The sequence below is a fragment of the Phyllostomus hastatus genome, unplaced genomic scaffold (assembly GCF_019186645.2).
Source record: "Phyllostomus hastatus isolate PE091 unplaced genomic scaffold, TTU_PhHast_1.1 phas_contig_159, whole genome shotgun sequence".
Taxonomy (NCBI): domain Eukaryota; kingdom Metazoa; phylum Chordata; class Mammalia; order Chiroptera; family Phyllostomidae; genus Phyllostomus; species Phyllostomus hastatus.
In genome coordinates this window covers 26,457,007-26,472,857 of record NW_025333640.1, presented here as the reverse complement: position 1 = coordinate 26,472,857, position 15,851 = coordinate 26,457,007, and the positions used below count along the sequence as shown (strand labels likewise).

At 39.0% G+C, this 15,851-nt stretch overlaps 1 protein-coding gene across 1 annotated transcript in view; it reads right to left on the bottom strand.

Moving 5' to 3' along the window:
• Positions 1-11,635: 11,635 nt before the first annotated feature.
• The window catches only part of TTC29 (tetratricopeptide repeat domain 29), a 143,825-nt gene continuing 139,609 nt past the window's right edge, over positions 11,636-15,851 (bottom strand). The window contains exons 12-13 of the mRNA XM_045831564.1: positions 12,680-12,745; positions 11,636-12,081 (exon numbers count right to left, since the gene is read on the bottom strand). Of these exons, the coding sequence (XP_045687520.1) occupies positions 12,059-12,081; positions 12,680-12,745 (89 nt within the window). The 3' untranslated portion in view covers positions 11,636-12,058. The remainder of the gene's footprint in view (positions 12,082-12,679; positions 12,746-15,851) is intronic.

Genomic DNA, 15,851 nt, shown 5'->3' with positions numbered 1-15,851 from the left:
CTTCTGTCCATTCCAGGTGACTTGAGATGCTGTCAAAGTGGGCGGGTTGACATGTGCCATTGATTTGAGCAATTCCTGAAAGTCTTTCACCACAAAGTAAATGTGGGAAAGTCTCCAGAGAAAAAGGAGGGAGGGGGTTGGTTCAAATTGTTGGATTCTCAAAGCATTTTCAGTGCTTGTTTGTACAGTGAAGCCTCTAGAGACGACTATAAAAAGCAGCAGTTCCCAAACTTTTTTTTTTAAACCATGGGGCACCTTTTTCATTTAACATTTCATTTGCAATTTGTTTGGTCCTGGAAATACAGCAGTAAACAAAAGGAGAAGTTTCTTTGCTCTCACAGATTTTGTAGAACTTAGAAGTCATGTGCCCTGCGGGACGCTGAGTACAAATGAGCATGCATGTGACATATGCCGAAGTATTTAAAGGCTGTAAGTGAAGCTAAATCGTAAAAATGGATGTCCCATGATCTCTCCTTTACTGATAAATCTGTGAAAAGACCTGGAAGGCCAGCCTTTCAGTGACACTTTTTGGCTTCCTTGACGTTTTGGGCCCTGATAGAAAATGAAGAGCTTGTTTCTGGCTTTCTGCACAGATACGGGTATTGTTTGTACCTGCCTCTCAGCTTTGCTATAAACCTAAAACTGCTCTAACAGGGTCTTAATAGCCCTGGCTGGTGTGCCTCAGTGGATTGAGTGCTGGCCTGTGATCTAAGTGTCGCCTGTTCGAATCCCAATCAGGGCCGGTGCCTGGGTTGTGGGCCATGTCCCCAGTAGGGGATGCTCAAGAAGCAACCACACATTAATGTTTCTGTCCCTCTTTTTCTCCTTCCCCTTCCCTCTTTATAAATAAATAAATAATAAATAATAAATCATAAATAAAAAGTGTTAGTTAAATTTGATTTTCAAAAGGAAAGTGGAAAACTATGCAAGAAGCTATTAAAAATGGTTTGGAGTAATAGGGAAGACAGAGATATGAGTGAAAGCTAGACTTTGAAATATATACTTTAGCAGATTTTTAAAATTTGGTATCACAAAATGTATTACCAAGAACTCAAGTAAGAAATACAGAGTCCGATCATCTTTTTGTAAGCGCACAGACAAAACAGAGCTCACACGGTGAAGTATTAATGACACTCGTCGTCTCTTTGTGACTTTGGGGTTCATTTACTTGTGACTTTCATTCTTTGTTTCATTATTTGGATTTTGTGAGTTTTCTACAATATGTGTAACTCGTGTAATTTTTCGTGGTTTTAAAAACTTCTCATCTCACTTCCCCAAACTCACAGAGGATCCTTTAGCTAGTGTCTCAGTACAAGCGCTTCGAGCAACTTCGGGAACGGTTTTCAGTCCTGGACCCCAAGCACATTTCCCTCCGCGTTCTACTGAAGGGAGCCGGCACCGACAGGCGCCCAGGGTCTGCTCTCAGAGACCAGCCTGCTCCACTTGTCTTTCAAGGACCAAAGGCATTTTTAAGCTTCGATAGCAGTCAATTGCCTTTCTTCCCCTGAAGCCAGGGTTGCTATTTAATGTCTAGTTAATGACTATAAGTTACACAATATGTCCATTCATATATATTTTTGTGTTGAAAGAGAACAGAAATATTTCATTCTCATAGGTTTTGCTAGAATGCTTTTTCAGTGATAGCCTCGTCTTTCCGCCAAAGCTCATTTGGATGAGCTCTCTTTATGTGCATGTCCGCACATAAAGATGAAAAGTGTAAAACTGTGTTATTAGAAATATTGATTTCAAATTGAAAACTGTTGAGAATAAATGGCTCGTTCCAGCAAAGTCAGAGGGGAAACTGCGAAGGAGGGTGTTGTGGGTAAATAAGCACCGTCAGGGCACGCCGCGCTCCTTACCGTGTCTGTGAGGAGAGGCCACGTAGTCAAGTGTGGTTCGTGTCTCTGCCTCAGCTGCAGAGAGGAAAGCAGGCTGTGACACCGCATTGTCACCACTGATGTCTGCCAGCCACTTACATTCATGACACATGCACAGTACCTGCACACTCACCGTTCCTGTCCTCATCCACCAAATACACTGGCAAATAAACCTTGTGTTGGAGTAAGACTGCAAAATGCTTTTAGGAAAATGTCTATATAACACAGGCTAAAGAAAACAAAGGAAACTGTTTTGGATGGTTTTGCCCTTTTCTTTAAAACATTTCTTAATTAAATTTACTGGGGTGACATCGATTAATGTAGTTACATAGGTTTCAAGTGCACAATTCTATGATACATCATCCATATATTACATTGTATGTACAAAGTCAAGTCTCCATTTGTCACCAAATATTTGACCCCCTTTACCCTTTACCACATCCCTCCCAACCCCACTTTCCCTTTGGTAGGCTGTCATGCTGCTGTCTGTGTTTATGAGTTTTTGTTTGTTTGTCTTGTTGGTTTATTTGCATTGCTTTCAGTTTTAGATCCCACGTATGAGCAAAATCATAAGGTTCTTGACTTTTTCCTTCTGACTTGCTTTGCTTAGCATGATATTCTGAAGACCAATCCACACTGCCACAAATGGCAGTATTTCATCTTTTCTTATGGCTGAGCAGTATTCCATGGAATATATGTACCGCATCTTCTCTATCTAATCATGTATCGAGAGCACTCTGGTTGTTTCCATGTCTTGGCCACCGTAAATAATGCTGCAATGAACACATGGGTAAATATATCTTTACAAATAAATGTTTTCAAATTTGGGGGGTAGATACCCAGAAGAGAGATTACTGGGGCATATGGTAACTCTATTCTGCAAATAATGATGGTTTTACTTCTTCCTTCCTTCCCAATTTGGGTGCCTTTTATTTATTTCTTTTTTTTTTAATCTGAATGCTATGGCTAGGACTTCCAGTACTATGTTGAAAAGAGTGGTAAAAGTAGACATCCCTGACTTGTTCCTGATCTTAAGGGAAATGCGTTTGATTTTTGCCTGTTGAGCATGATGTTGGCTGTGTGTTTGTCATATACGGCCTTTATTATGTTGAGGTATGTACCCTCTATTCTCACTTTGCTGAGAGCTTTTATCATAAATTGGTGCTAGACTTTATCAAATGCTTTTCCAGCATCAATTGATATCATCATATGATTTTTATCTTTCAATTGTTTATGTGGTATATAACATTATTGATTTGTGGACACTGTACCAACTTTGCATCAAGTGGGATCAATAAATCCCACTTGATCATGGTGTGTTTTTTTTAATGTATTGCTGGATCTGGCTTGCTAATATTTTGTTGAGGATTTTAGCATCTATGTTCATCAGGGATATTGGCCTATAATTTTCATTCTTTGTAGTGTCTTTGTCTGGTTTTGGAAATAGGATAATGCTGGCCTCATAAAATGAGCTTGGGAGTTTTCCTTCCTCTTGAATTTTTTGAAATAGTTTGAGAAGGACAGGTGTTAGTTCTTCTCTGAGTGTCAAACATAGATATGTATTTTACACATACTTTGGAATGAAAAATATCTCCATAGATTTTCAGTGTTGACAGTCTATCAATCTGTTATTGCAAGAGTAAAATGCAGCAATAATTACTGATTGTGAAAACTGCAACATTATATAAAAATAATCAGAACATTTCTGATAATAATTGTATAAAGAAATAGATTTAATATAAGGATTGATATTGAGAAAATATGTTAGCTAGATAACTTTAGAAAGAATATTATACCTCTTAGAGTGAGCAAATATTGGTAAAATTTAAATAACACAAGAAAATCATAGAAATCATGTTATAAAGATCAGAATTAATCTTTGAAATTATTGTATTAGTATTCAAATATTAATGAAAATAACCTTTAAAATTATCTTTATCTTATAGCATTTTTTGGTTATTTAATTCCACTTAGGCCATGGTTTTTCAGGAAAATGTTTTCTTTGGAGGATGGATAAAAAACAAAATTTTAAGTGTGCCTTGTTAAAATTTCACAAGGTTGGAAAAAACCCAAATGATTTACAACATCTATGATAAACATCTTTGGTCTGGGCACAACAAATTTTTTATAGTTTTTCTTTCTCTAGTGAGTTTATCATAATTTTACTTATTTTGACCATCTTCCTTTAAGCCTATGAACAAATTTATAACACCTGCTTTAAAGTTCTCATCTGCTAATTCTAACAAATGGATCATTTCAGGTCTGTGTGTAGTGCCTACTGGTTTTCTTGGTTATGGCTCATAGTTCCCTAATTTTCACATGTCTAATAATTTGCTATGAGATGCTGGACATTGTTATATTTTGGGGAGACTGGATTTTTTTCTTTTAAAGTGTGTTGAATATTGTGCAATAGGGCACAATAAATTACTGGCAGAATTTTTTGGTCCTGACAAATATGCTGTGATGTTTTCTTTATATTGCACTTATTTGTGAAAATTACAAAAATCTCTCATATATATATTTACATGTATCTATTTGCATGAGGCCGAAACATCTTTGAAGACTTGAAGATATTTTACTAATCATGACAGTATTACATTTTATTATTATTACTTTCTTTGTAAGTATATTCTATGCCCTTAATTACATTGTGAGCCCCAGGGATGGGTCTTTATGTCTCTTTGTAGTCATGGCATTTGACACACAGCTGACACACAATAGAAGTTGTTTTAATGACAATGAGAAGAGTATTTTGAAGTGGTCCTTTGGGCTTTGCTGCAGTATTTGTCCCATAGCTAATCTTCCTTCACTTTTATGAGTATCAAACATCAAGTTTATTTGTTCATTCACTCATACATCCATTTATCTTTTATTCAACAAATATTAATTGAGACCATACTATCTGCCAATTCCTGACCTAGAGCTGTGATTGCAACAATGCACGGAATGAAATGTTTGTACCCTCACAGAACTTTTGACTTAGTGGGTATTGAGAGTTTAGCTAAGTCAAGCCATGGTATTGCTGCTTTGGCATTCATTCTCTCTAGCCATCTGGCCAGCAGGCGCCTCAAACTGACACAGACCCCCTCATGGAAGCCCATACATTAGATAATAGAGTTACAAGTCATTGTGAGTTCCTAATATGACTTCCCCAATGGCTCTGTGATAAGCAGTCTCCCTCACCTCCCTGGGCCTTCCCCTGTTTGCCCCTTAGATAAACAGGGGTCCTGTGGGGCTGACCAAAACCCTGTTCTTTTTGGTTTTAATTCAGCATTAGCCTGGGAAGGCTAGAGGGGACAGGAAGCAGAGCTCCAGTCAAAGCCAACTTATACATAGAAGTGAGGAATCTGCTATGCTGTTATGAACCATTGAGATTTGGAGTCATTTCTAATTGCTGCATTATTTTGCCTATTCCTATTGAAATAAATGAATTATTTCTAACATACTTATAACAGCATGTGATGCATAATGTACACTAAACAAATAAACAAATAAGATTTTGAGGATGTCTGGCTGTTGGAAAGAAACTGTAATGAAGTACCAGCCTGGGACCGCAAAACACAACTTCTTGACTACTTCCTGCTTGTGCCATAATTGTGTGCTATAAGTATAAAATATTATATGAGTCATTGTTCTTGAGATCTGAACTAGATATTAGAAATAAGATGCTGGATTTGAATGATTTGCTAATGTGTTGCATTACAAAAGTTTCTAAAATATTTCTTATGGAGTCTCTACTCCCTGGCTCCAGTGTTTATTTCTTAAGGATACAGATTATCTGGTCTATCAAAAATCTGTACACAATGCCTAATACAGTGGTCTCACAAGATAATCTCCCCTTAATCCCTTTGCACTAATTAGATAACCACCATAATTAACTGAATTCTTTACCTGAATGGTTTGACAAAAGGAGAGTCTCTGTCCATTCTGTACATGGTCCGAGAGTGACCATGGTCTTCCTAGCCACATGTGTTTGCTTTGTTAGCTAAGCTATTGTACTAAAACCCAAAAGCTGATTCTTTCCTTAGATTTTTCTACTAGAAATTTAATTATTTCTAAGGTTTTTTTTTCCATAAATTGCTTCTGGTAGATAAATTGGGTAAAGAAAGAATGAAGAATCTTCTTTTCTCTTGTTTATATCTACTAAAAAAATCACAGGTTTAAGAAAATTTTGGAAGTTGATCCTAGCACTATGAGCTCTTTAAAAGGGTAGATTAAGGTAAACTGTGGCTAAAGCATGATGTTAAAATCTGAATAATTTCCTCCTTGAGTCATTGAATGACATCAAAAATGTCTAAGCTGTTAAAAAGTACTCTGCAGAAACTCCGGAAATGCAAGAGCAGCTGGGTGTTACACCCGTAATAAACATTTAGTGCATGGAAAAGCCTTCACTGAAACGTGCAATTGTTTTATATTATCCTTTATAAAAGTGTTTAAAATGACCCTTTAATTACTTATTTAATTACAACCAAAAGTACTTAGTCATTAAGGCACATAGGGAAGAAATTAATCCCCCCAAAATAAATAACCTTTCAAGAAAAAAATGAGAAAAAGTAGTGCATTTGATTGAAAAAAATTGTTTTGATTGGGAACTGCAAGGCATACATATATTTTTCTTCTTAAAAATAATTCTTTATTATACAGATACATGTAGAGAAAATAAGGTATACCTGTGTTCCCACCAGACGAGTCAGCTTTGTACAATCTTTCTATAATTTTCTGTTTACTTCAGAGAGATATTTTTAAAGAAATACAACTTTACAGGTGTAATTGCTGCCTCACGTATATCCCTCCGCGATGCCATTTCCTTCCCTCCCTCCGTGGAGATAACTACTATCCTGAATCTGTTCATTATTCTCGTGCTATTTTTGTTCCTTAGCTACACACACACACACACGACATTGTTTTACATGTTTTAAAATTTTGTTAAAATAATATGTATGCATTTTTATGCAACATTTGTTTTTGTATAAAACTATGTTTTTGGAGATTTATCTCTGCTGGTCCACGTCAGTCCTGTCGTTCATTAACCGCCATAAATAGTCTCTGTTGCAGGAATGTCACAATATAGTCCCTTCATATTAACAAATACTTTCCAGGTTTTCATTACGATAAAGGACACGGTAAAAATTCCCAGTTTGTCTCCCTGTGCATATGGGAGAAAGTTTCTTCAGGGTACGTGCTCGGAAGTGATTGCTGGTTCGTGGGTACGAGGACCTTCAACTTCATTAGGTAGTGTCAAATTGCTCTCCCAACGGTCTCCAAGCGGCCACTCTTGCCCTCCCGTATTCTCACTACACAACAGCCAAAGCTGTTTTTCAAAAACATAAGTAAGTTCACGTGTCTTCGAAGTTTAAAAGTTTTAAGCGACTTCCCACTGGTATTCAGAAGAAAATCTGAACTCTGTACTGTGGTCTAAAGATACTTATGACCTGGCACCTGCCTGTTTTTCCGACTTCACTCGGTACCACTCTCTCCCGCTCACTGTTCTGGGGTCACGCCTTCCTGCCTCGCCTTCTGGAACCCCCCCATGACTCTTTCTTACCGCGGAGCCTGCACTCGGCTGCTGGACTGCTCCTCCTCTGGAGGGGGTGGTTCACACTGCCGCATCTTTCTCATCTCGCAGGTCTCAGTTCAAATGGCACCTCCTCCGAGGCCTTCCTTGATGACCCTCTTTATGTAAAATAGTCCTTTCCCCATTATTATCCATCAGGTCTCATTTGCTTCTTTCAATCTTTTATAGCAATGTCTTGTTTATTTACTCACTTGTTAGGACTTTGCTTGTGTTCTCCATCTTGAATGTTGGTTCCATGGACACAGTTTTTTGTTCTGCCCATTGCAAGCTGCCATGTCCTCACTGCTTGTCGCTTCAATAATGACAGGTCAGGACATGTAGTTTAAAAGCTACAATAAACCTACGGCATCTTGGACAATGAGCAAAGGGGAATAAATAATTGCATTGGGAATCTCAATCTGGAATGAATTATGTCACTTTAAAAAGAAATGGGAGTTTTCTACAATGTGTGAAATGGACAAAATGAAGACAATGTCTTATAGCTCTGATGGCCTCCTTCATTCTTTCTTCCCCTCCCTATTTCCTTTTCCTTAAGGCTTTTTTAAGCCTACATTGAACCTGCATATACGGATGAGTGGCAGATTTACAATTAGAAACTCTGTGAGCTGGTAAAGAAGAAAAATGCCATATAGGTCATTTTACCAATTAAGCAACAAAGGACAAAAAATGAGGAACTCCCCCTTCCCAAGGTCATAAAAGAAAAAGACCAGGAATTATTTTGACTTTATTATACATTCTTTTTATTATATCAATTATACATGTTCATTTGAAAATACAGAAAGTGTAAAAATTAAATTTGTATCACCTGAAATTCTACATTTTAGAAATAAAATAACAGCCGTTAATATTTTGTAGTATATCTTTCAGAAATTACTTCTGTAAATATTCAGTAATATAAATAAACCAATATAAATTTCAGGAGTTGCTCTTAGACATACTAATATAAATAATCCAGTACAAACCCGCATGTATATATGTGTGTATCTATATTATCTATCTATCTATCATCTATCAATTGTATCTACATATCATTCTAAATAACTGTCTTCTTTCCTCAATTAAAAATAATATAATATTCTTCTTTCCTGTCATTAAATATACATCTAAATCCAGGAGTGATATTCAAAATATTTCATGATTACTACCTCACAGGTACCAAGCAATGAGAAAGCACAGGCTGTGTCAGACTTCAGTCCTTCAATTTCTAGCGCAGGAGGGGGCTGAGATCGTGCTAGGGGAGAGAATGGGAGAGTCCCCAGGCATTGGGAAGAAGGTGGGGAGGTGAGGACCCCAAGCAGTACTGCAGAACTACAGCTAAATGCTACAGAAGTATTTCTATATTTTAATAACTAGCTTACATGTTTGAATGGGCAAGCCAAATTCCAAACCTATTGTCATCATTCTTAGTTATTGCATGTTGTTCCACGGTGCGGTAGGTCGATTTATGACCTGCAAATGTCCCGCCTTAATCCCAGGAACCTGTGACTAAGAGGACATATCACCAGCATGATTTTATTATGTTATATGGCACAGTTGACCTTAAAATAGGAAAGTTATCTGATGAGCCTAATCTAATCACTCGAGCCCTTAAAAGCAAAGAGCCTTTTTTCTGGCTGTGGCAGAAAGGGAAATTAGAGAGCTCTGAAGATAGGGAAGGACTCCAAATGCCATTATTGCTTCCAGGATGGGAGGGGCTATGAGAAGGGAGGCCGGTGGCCAGCCAGGACACAGAGGCCTCAGCCCTACCACTACAAGGAAACACATTCTACCAACAGGTTAAATGAGCTTGGACGTAGATTCTCTCCCAGATCTGTCAGGAAAAGAGCCCAGCTCAGCAGATACCTTGATTTTGGTCTCATGATACCCTCAACTAATGATTTTCAACTGGTGCATCGCGAGAATTTTTAAAACATGCAATACCCCACTATTTAGTCAGGGGGACTGACCTCTTTTCCCTTAGATTATCAAATACAAAAATGACAACAGCCAACACAATAACCCTCTGGTGTGAATGAATCAAAATCATATCTATTTTTTGTCAGACCAGAAAAAATACATTTTTGGCATGCCGCAGTATTTTAGTAATTAGTTTATGTGTGCCATGAGATGAAAATGGTTGAGAATCACTGCCCACCTACTTGGACTCTGACCAACAGAACTGTGCACTGATAAATGAGTATTGGGTTTTTAAAAAATATTTTATTTATTTATTTTTAGACAGAGGGGAAAGGAAGGAGAAAGAGAAGGAGAGAAACCTCCTGTGAGAGAGACACCTCGATTGGTTGCCTCTCTCACACCCCCAACTAGCGCGACCTGGCTCGCAATCCAGGCATATGCCCTGACTGGGAATTGAACTGATGGCATTTTGGTTTGCAGGCCAGCGCTCAGTCCACCGAGCCACACCAGCCAGGACATACTGATGTTTTCATTTGCATTTCTTTGACCACTAGTGTATGTCTGCATACACTACAGTTTAGGGGTTCAAGTGGTGATAAGCTTACTGTTCTCTGAGGCCAAATTTATTCAACTTGGTAAATTCTAGATTGCCCCAGCAAATAATAATAAAGTTTTTAGAAGTATTGAGGTAATTTGTATATATTTATAAAAAGTTTTCAGGGCAATAACTTATAACTACTTTCAATTTCATAAAAGTTATAGATAAGCTGCTACAAAGAACTGCCATCTCAGGTAGAGTCTGAAAAGCCAGATACAAAAGCAAGATGTGTGGGAAGAAGAGCAACTTCTTAGTGAAGTGTTAATTACATCTATAATACTTAGGTTTTTTTCTTTTAGTCAGTTCAGGTAAACTTTATTAAAAATCCAAAAATAATTGTATGACCACATTACTGTCCAGGGCACACTTTATAACTTCTATGGTATGTGTGTGGGGGTGGGATGGGAGGGGAGATTAATTTCAGTTAGTGATAACAATATAATATATTCTTTTTAAAAAGATTTTATTTATTTATTTTTAGAGAGGGAAGGGAGGGAGAAAGAGAGAGAGAGAGAGAGAGAAACATCAATGTGCGGTTGCTGGGGGCCGTGGCCTGCAAGCCAGGCATGTGCTCTGACTGGGAATCGAACCTGCGATGCTTTGGTTCACAGCCCGCGCTCAATCCACTGAGCTACACCAGCCAGGGCAATATAATATGTTCTTATTAAAACATCTGGGTTAAAGTAACTTGGAAAAAGGGCTTAAAGCTTTTCACCTAATGGAAGTTATGTTCACTTCTTTTTCTAAAATCTTCCTATATTTTATCTTTAAATGAGACTCTTGAAAGTTAACCAAATATGTCTTCTATACACTTCAAACTATGCCACCATCCCCATGTAGATGTGCTGTCAGACTCCTGTGAGAGGAAAGGAAGGCCCCCAAAAGGGAAAGAGCAGGAGGAGGGAAGAAGGGTGAAGGGTCCTTTAAAATTAGACCGTAGGCTATCCACCAGTAAGTATACTTTCCGCGTTACCTAAAGTGTGGGTGTACAAAGATATTTGCTTACTTAGGATCTGGGATGCATTTTTAAACCACTTTTAGCGAATCTTATTAGAGAGTATGAAAAACAGAAATGGCATAATATTGTAGCAGCTTTTAAAAGGAGACTCTGAAAGTGAAAGTAATTACAGTTCATTACGGAATGCCGTATTTCAGGCGCTGCCATTTAGATCCAAAAGGAATTAGAGACCACTGTAAACAGTAGCCGTCCTCCGTGAGTGGGCCTTGCTGCATTATTCATGGAGGGACCTCTTATACATAAGTACTAGCATTTGATGCAATTGTGATTTGCATCTGTCATCATAAAACCTTGATTTTGTTATCAGGTTCACCAATAAAAATGACTCAAATTGAAATTTAAGGAGAAACCGCCAAAGAAAACTTTTGATTAAATCTATCAGACGGGATAGCAGGGTGGCCGCTCAGCGTTTGATGTAAAACCTGGTTTCTGTTGACCTTACCGACGGGTTTATGTTTGACATACCTAATTTCCTGAAGTGTTTTCAAAGATGTGGGCCTTTTGATTAAAAATATTCTCATGAAACTTCCCAAATACTTTTTTCCAGATTTTATTTATTTTTTGAGAGAGGGGAAGGGAGGGAGAAAGAGAGGTAGAGAAACATTGATGCAAGAGAGAAACACCAACGGGTTGCCTCTAATATGTGACCCAACCAGGGACCAAACCCGCAACCCAGGCGTGTACCTTGACCAAGAATCAAACCTGTAACCCTTCGCTTTGTGGGGTGAGGTCGAGCCAACTGAGCCACACCAGTCAGGGCTCCAAACATTTTTAAAGGAACTTAAGATTAAATTTAAAAAGACACTCGTGCCTCATTATTCTTGTGGAATAGTGGTTAAAAGGAAAAAAATATAGTTTATTTTATGGATAAGTGTTAATATTAAAGCAGTTGGGACATATTTTATTTTCATGGAGTTAGATGTTTTAGACAAAATGTGTAGTAGTGTACTGCAATACAAAATCCAATGAAAACACAGTCATAGTTTTATTATAACTCTAGCTGTATTATTTGTAACATACTCCTATACAGATAACTGAAGACTTGGGTGACACAATAAATTTCTTCTTGCTTTGTTGCTAAGTCAAAAGCTGGCTTAAGTCTCATTTTTTTGATTATCTGGAAATCAGAAATAAAATAAATTATATAATTAAATTTTATATTGGGTTAGGAAGTAAAAGACACTTACTTTGAAAAATATTATTGTTTTCTGTAATTTTCAGGCATAGCTTAAAAGATTAAAAATACTTAACCATCTGTGATGTAGAAAAGTGAATCTCTGATTTTTTAAAGCAGTGTTTCAGTGAAATGAGCCAGTCTGAGAAAGACAAGCAGCACCTGATTTCACTCATATGTGGAATGTAATGAACAAACTGAACTAATAAGCAACATAGAGAGACCCAGAGAGCAAGCTGCCAGCTCTGGGAGGGTCGCGTTTAGGGGGGAGGATCGAGCATAAAAGAAAAAAAAAGAGAGCAAGAACCCATGGATACGAACGACAGTGCGGAGCCTGTGGGGGGTGGGAAGCGGGTGAGTGGAGGTGGAAGAGGGGATGGGGATAAATGATGATGAAAACATGAATAAATAAAATCAGTGTTTCCGTATTAGCTTATCAAGAGCTGGTTGAAATTATTCTTGTTTTTTGAAGAATTCTATTATACTTGGTATCTTTACAATGAGGGTACTCAATAGAAACTTTTTACTTGATTTATCTTACCGAGTTCTTCTTCTAAATGCTCTGAGGTTTGATATAAACTTTCCAATGTGGCTCTTCTAGACTCTTCTGAAAAAAAAAGAGATGTATAAATTTAATGGTTTATGACAAATACAACTCACAGTTATTTTGAGCTTGAACCTGGGAATCCCTTCTCAGGGATATCTACCCTCATCACCTGAATGACAAAGGGGTATGTCTCACCTGTGTCACCAGGGCAGATAATATTGGCCAAAGATGGCCACAACAATATCCTCCACTCTCCATGCTCCCCAACAGTGTGACCTGGCCACTCCCCACCAAGAGGTGGAATCTAATTGCCCTCCTCTTGGGCTAGGCCTAGGGACTCTTTTGTGATCAGCAGAATGTGGAGGACGTGACTGCCTGCCTTCTGAGGCTGAGTCCAAAAAGGCTACACAGCTTCTGCTCAGTAAGTACTCTTAGGACGCTTGCTTGGGCAGAGCCGGTCATCATATAAGAAGTCCTCGCACCCTGAGGCTGTCATCCTGGACAGGCCATGCAGAGACACTCCAGGTGACAGTCCCAGCTGAGCCAAGCCTTCCAGCCACCTCACGGCGGCTCTAGTCTGGGAACAGAGCTATCCTGGACTTCTCAAACCAGCCCCTCTCTCAGCTGAGGAACACCACTGGCTGACGTCAGTTTGCGTCTAGTCAAGCCATGCTTGAATATCTAACCTGCAGAATTCTTGTGAAATATCACATGAAACTAGAACAGCCACATTTTCGGGGTAACAAGATGACTTGTTAAAGCAACGCTCAGGAAGAAACTCAGTTGAGAGAGCAATCTAAAATATCCAAATAGTGAAATAAAATATGGGAAGTTTATAGGTACTAATAGACATGTTAACTTGTTACTGGACTTTCAACTCTGTCCCTCTATTCTTGACTTGAAGCCACTGGGACTGATCTAGGAAGATGCTCTTTATCCTCGCTCCTGACAGGCCTCCCTTTGCAGGCCCCCTTTCCTGTCTTGCATTCTGCTTTCCCCAAGGCTCCGTGTCCTAATTCGTCCGCTCCTTCCACCCACCACGGTTCCTGAACTATTTCCGCTGTATTCTCCCCCTATTTTTTGAAATGCCCTTTGTTTTCTCGCTCTAACAGGCACCTGGCTGTCCTCTGAGGACACTGCCAGTCCAGAAGTCCTTTTTTTGTTTTTGTTTTTCTCCGCTTTTTGACCACTGGACCTGGAGACAGGTAGGTGTCCTCCTCCATCATTCTCTTTCTGGACGTTTGGCCTTCCTCCTTTTCCTAAAGCTCATCCTATCGGTTTACACCATCAAGCACTGCTGTGATCTACCGTCACCTGGTATCCTTCCCATTCGATCTCAGCATTGGCTCGTTGGTAGTCTACCACCACGTTCTCAGTTTAGCACGCAGAAAATCCTTCCCCAGCCCCTTGAGCTCCATCCTTTTAGATCTGGTCCTTCACCCTAGCACAGTCATTAATTCCCATGGTCATTCTTAGACTTAGTCATTACCAGTGACTGCAGGTCCCCCTCAGACTCAGTTTCCTGCATTTAACTACTTGACTAGAGGCTCTTATCTTTCTAGATTGCTCCCTCTCATGCCCTAACCCCAGGAATTCTTCCCATCCTACCACCTTTGCACTGTTCCTCCCCATTTTGATGTCTTCTTTTCCTTCTTCGTGCAATTTAAATGTCATGGGCATTCACTCCCTTGCATGTAGCCTGACTAGCGATCTTCCGCTTTGTCACACTCACTTCCCAGAACTATAAACCCAGTTAAATGCAACTCTACCCATGCTTCTCATATACTATATAGCTCGATGTGGCCAGAAAAAAAACATACAGCAGGGCCTCACTTTAAATTCATGGCCATTAATGCTTTGAGGTGATCCTATTAAACATTCTTAGTCACTTCATTCTTCTACTTCCCTAGATGTCTATTCAAATTTTTCTTCTATTTTCCAAACCTCCAACCCTCCACTAGCATCATCATTCTCAGCTGATGATGTCTTTTCTCATTTCAAGGAGGAAAGAAAAGACAAGCTCTGTGTCCAGAGTAACTATCCCTGCTCTCTCTTCCTTGTGCTCCCGTGGAAGGCCAACCCTTCCACTTCCTCACTAGATCTCACCCTCTCCTGCCCACCACATGAGACATGGGTCCAGTGGTTCCTTCTGCCTCCCACATCAGTTTTTTCTATTAGATCCTTTTCATCAGCATAGAAATATTTAGTTGAAGTCACAAGACTAAGTTTTGACCAATGAACGTGGGCAGAGGGATACATTCTGTTTCAGGGCCTGAGTGGTAGACATAGGGAGTTCATTTCTCCAGAAACTTGCCCTTTCCTCAGTCTTGAACATGGGGCTATTATATTATGACTCAGTTTCCACCATGTAGACAATGATAATACCCTAAGTTAGTGGTTCTCAATTGGGGTAATTTTGCCCCACCAGGGACATTTGGGAATATCTGGAGACAGTTTTGGTTATCACAAGTGGTAGGTGGAAGGGTTGCTGGCATCTAGTGGGAAGAGGCAGGGATGCTGCTAAACATCCAACAATGCCCATCACATCCATCCCCACTCTCCTCCCTAACAAAAAAATCATCCAGGTCAAAATCTCAATAGTGCAAGACTGAGAAACCCTCTCCTAGATGATGATGGGCAACAAGATGGAAGGTCATGGCCCCCACATGTCGATGGGGATACCCCATACATACAGATGGCTCACTTAAGAAGTAGGAAAGAAATATTCTTATATATTCTAAAACTACTGTACTTTCAGGACTCTTGTAATGGAAGCTTAGCTGTTACCTTAACTAGAATGGTCTATCATTCCTTTTATGTAAAGAACTAATGTGGGCTTCTCAGTTTAATATTTTTAATTGCATCACAACACATAGAAACCTGCTTGGTGCCTACTTTATACTATCTAATGTCTTACACTCAGCATTGTTGGTATGGAAGGGTGTAACAGTATCTTTCAAGCTGGAGAAATTCTTCCTGGATTTCCTAAGTTTGAAATTATGCCTAGGTGTTCTCAAATAATTGTTTTAAACTCATTCCTCAGAGGATGAGGAATAGTGGTTTTTATTGTCGAATAGTTTTCAAGTAGATTCTCTGGGAAGAATAGCTGTATCTGTAGCTATTCCTTTCAGTTTTAGGCCACATCTTCTAGTTTAAATAGAAGACA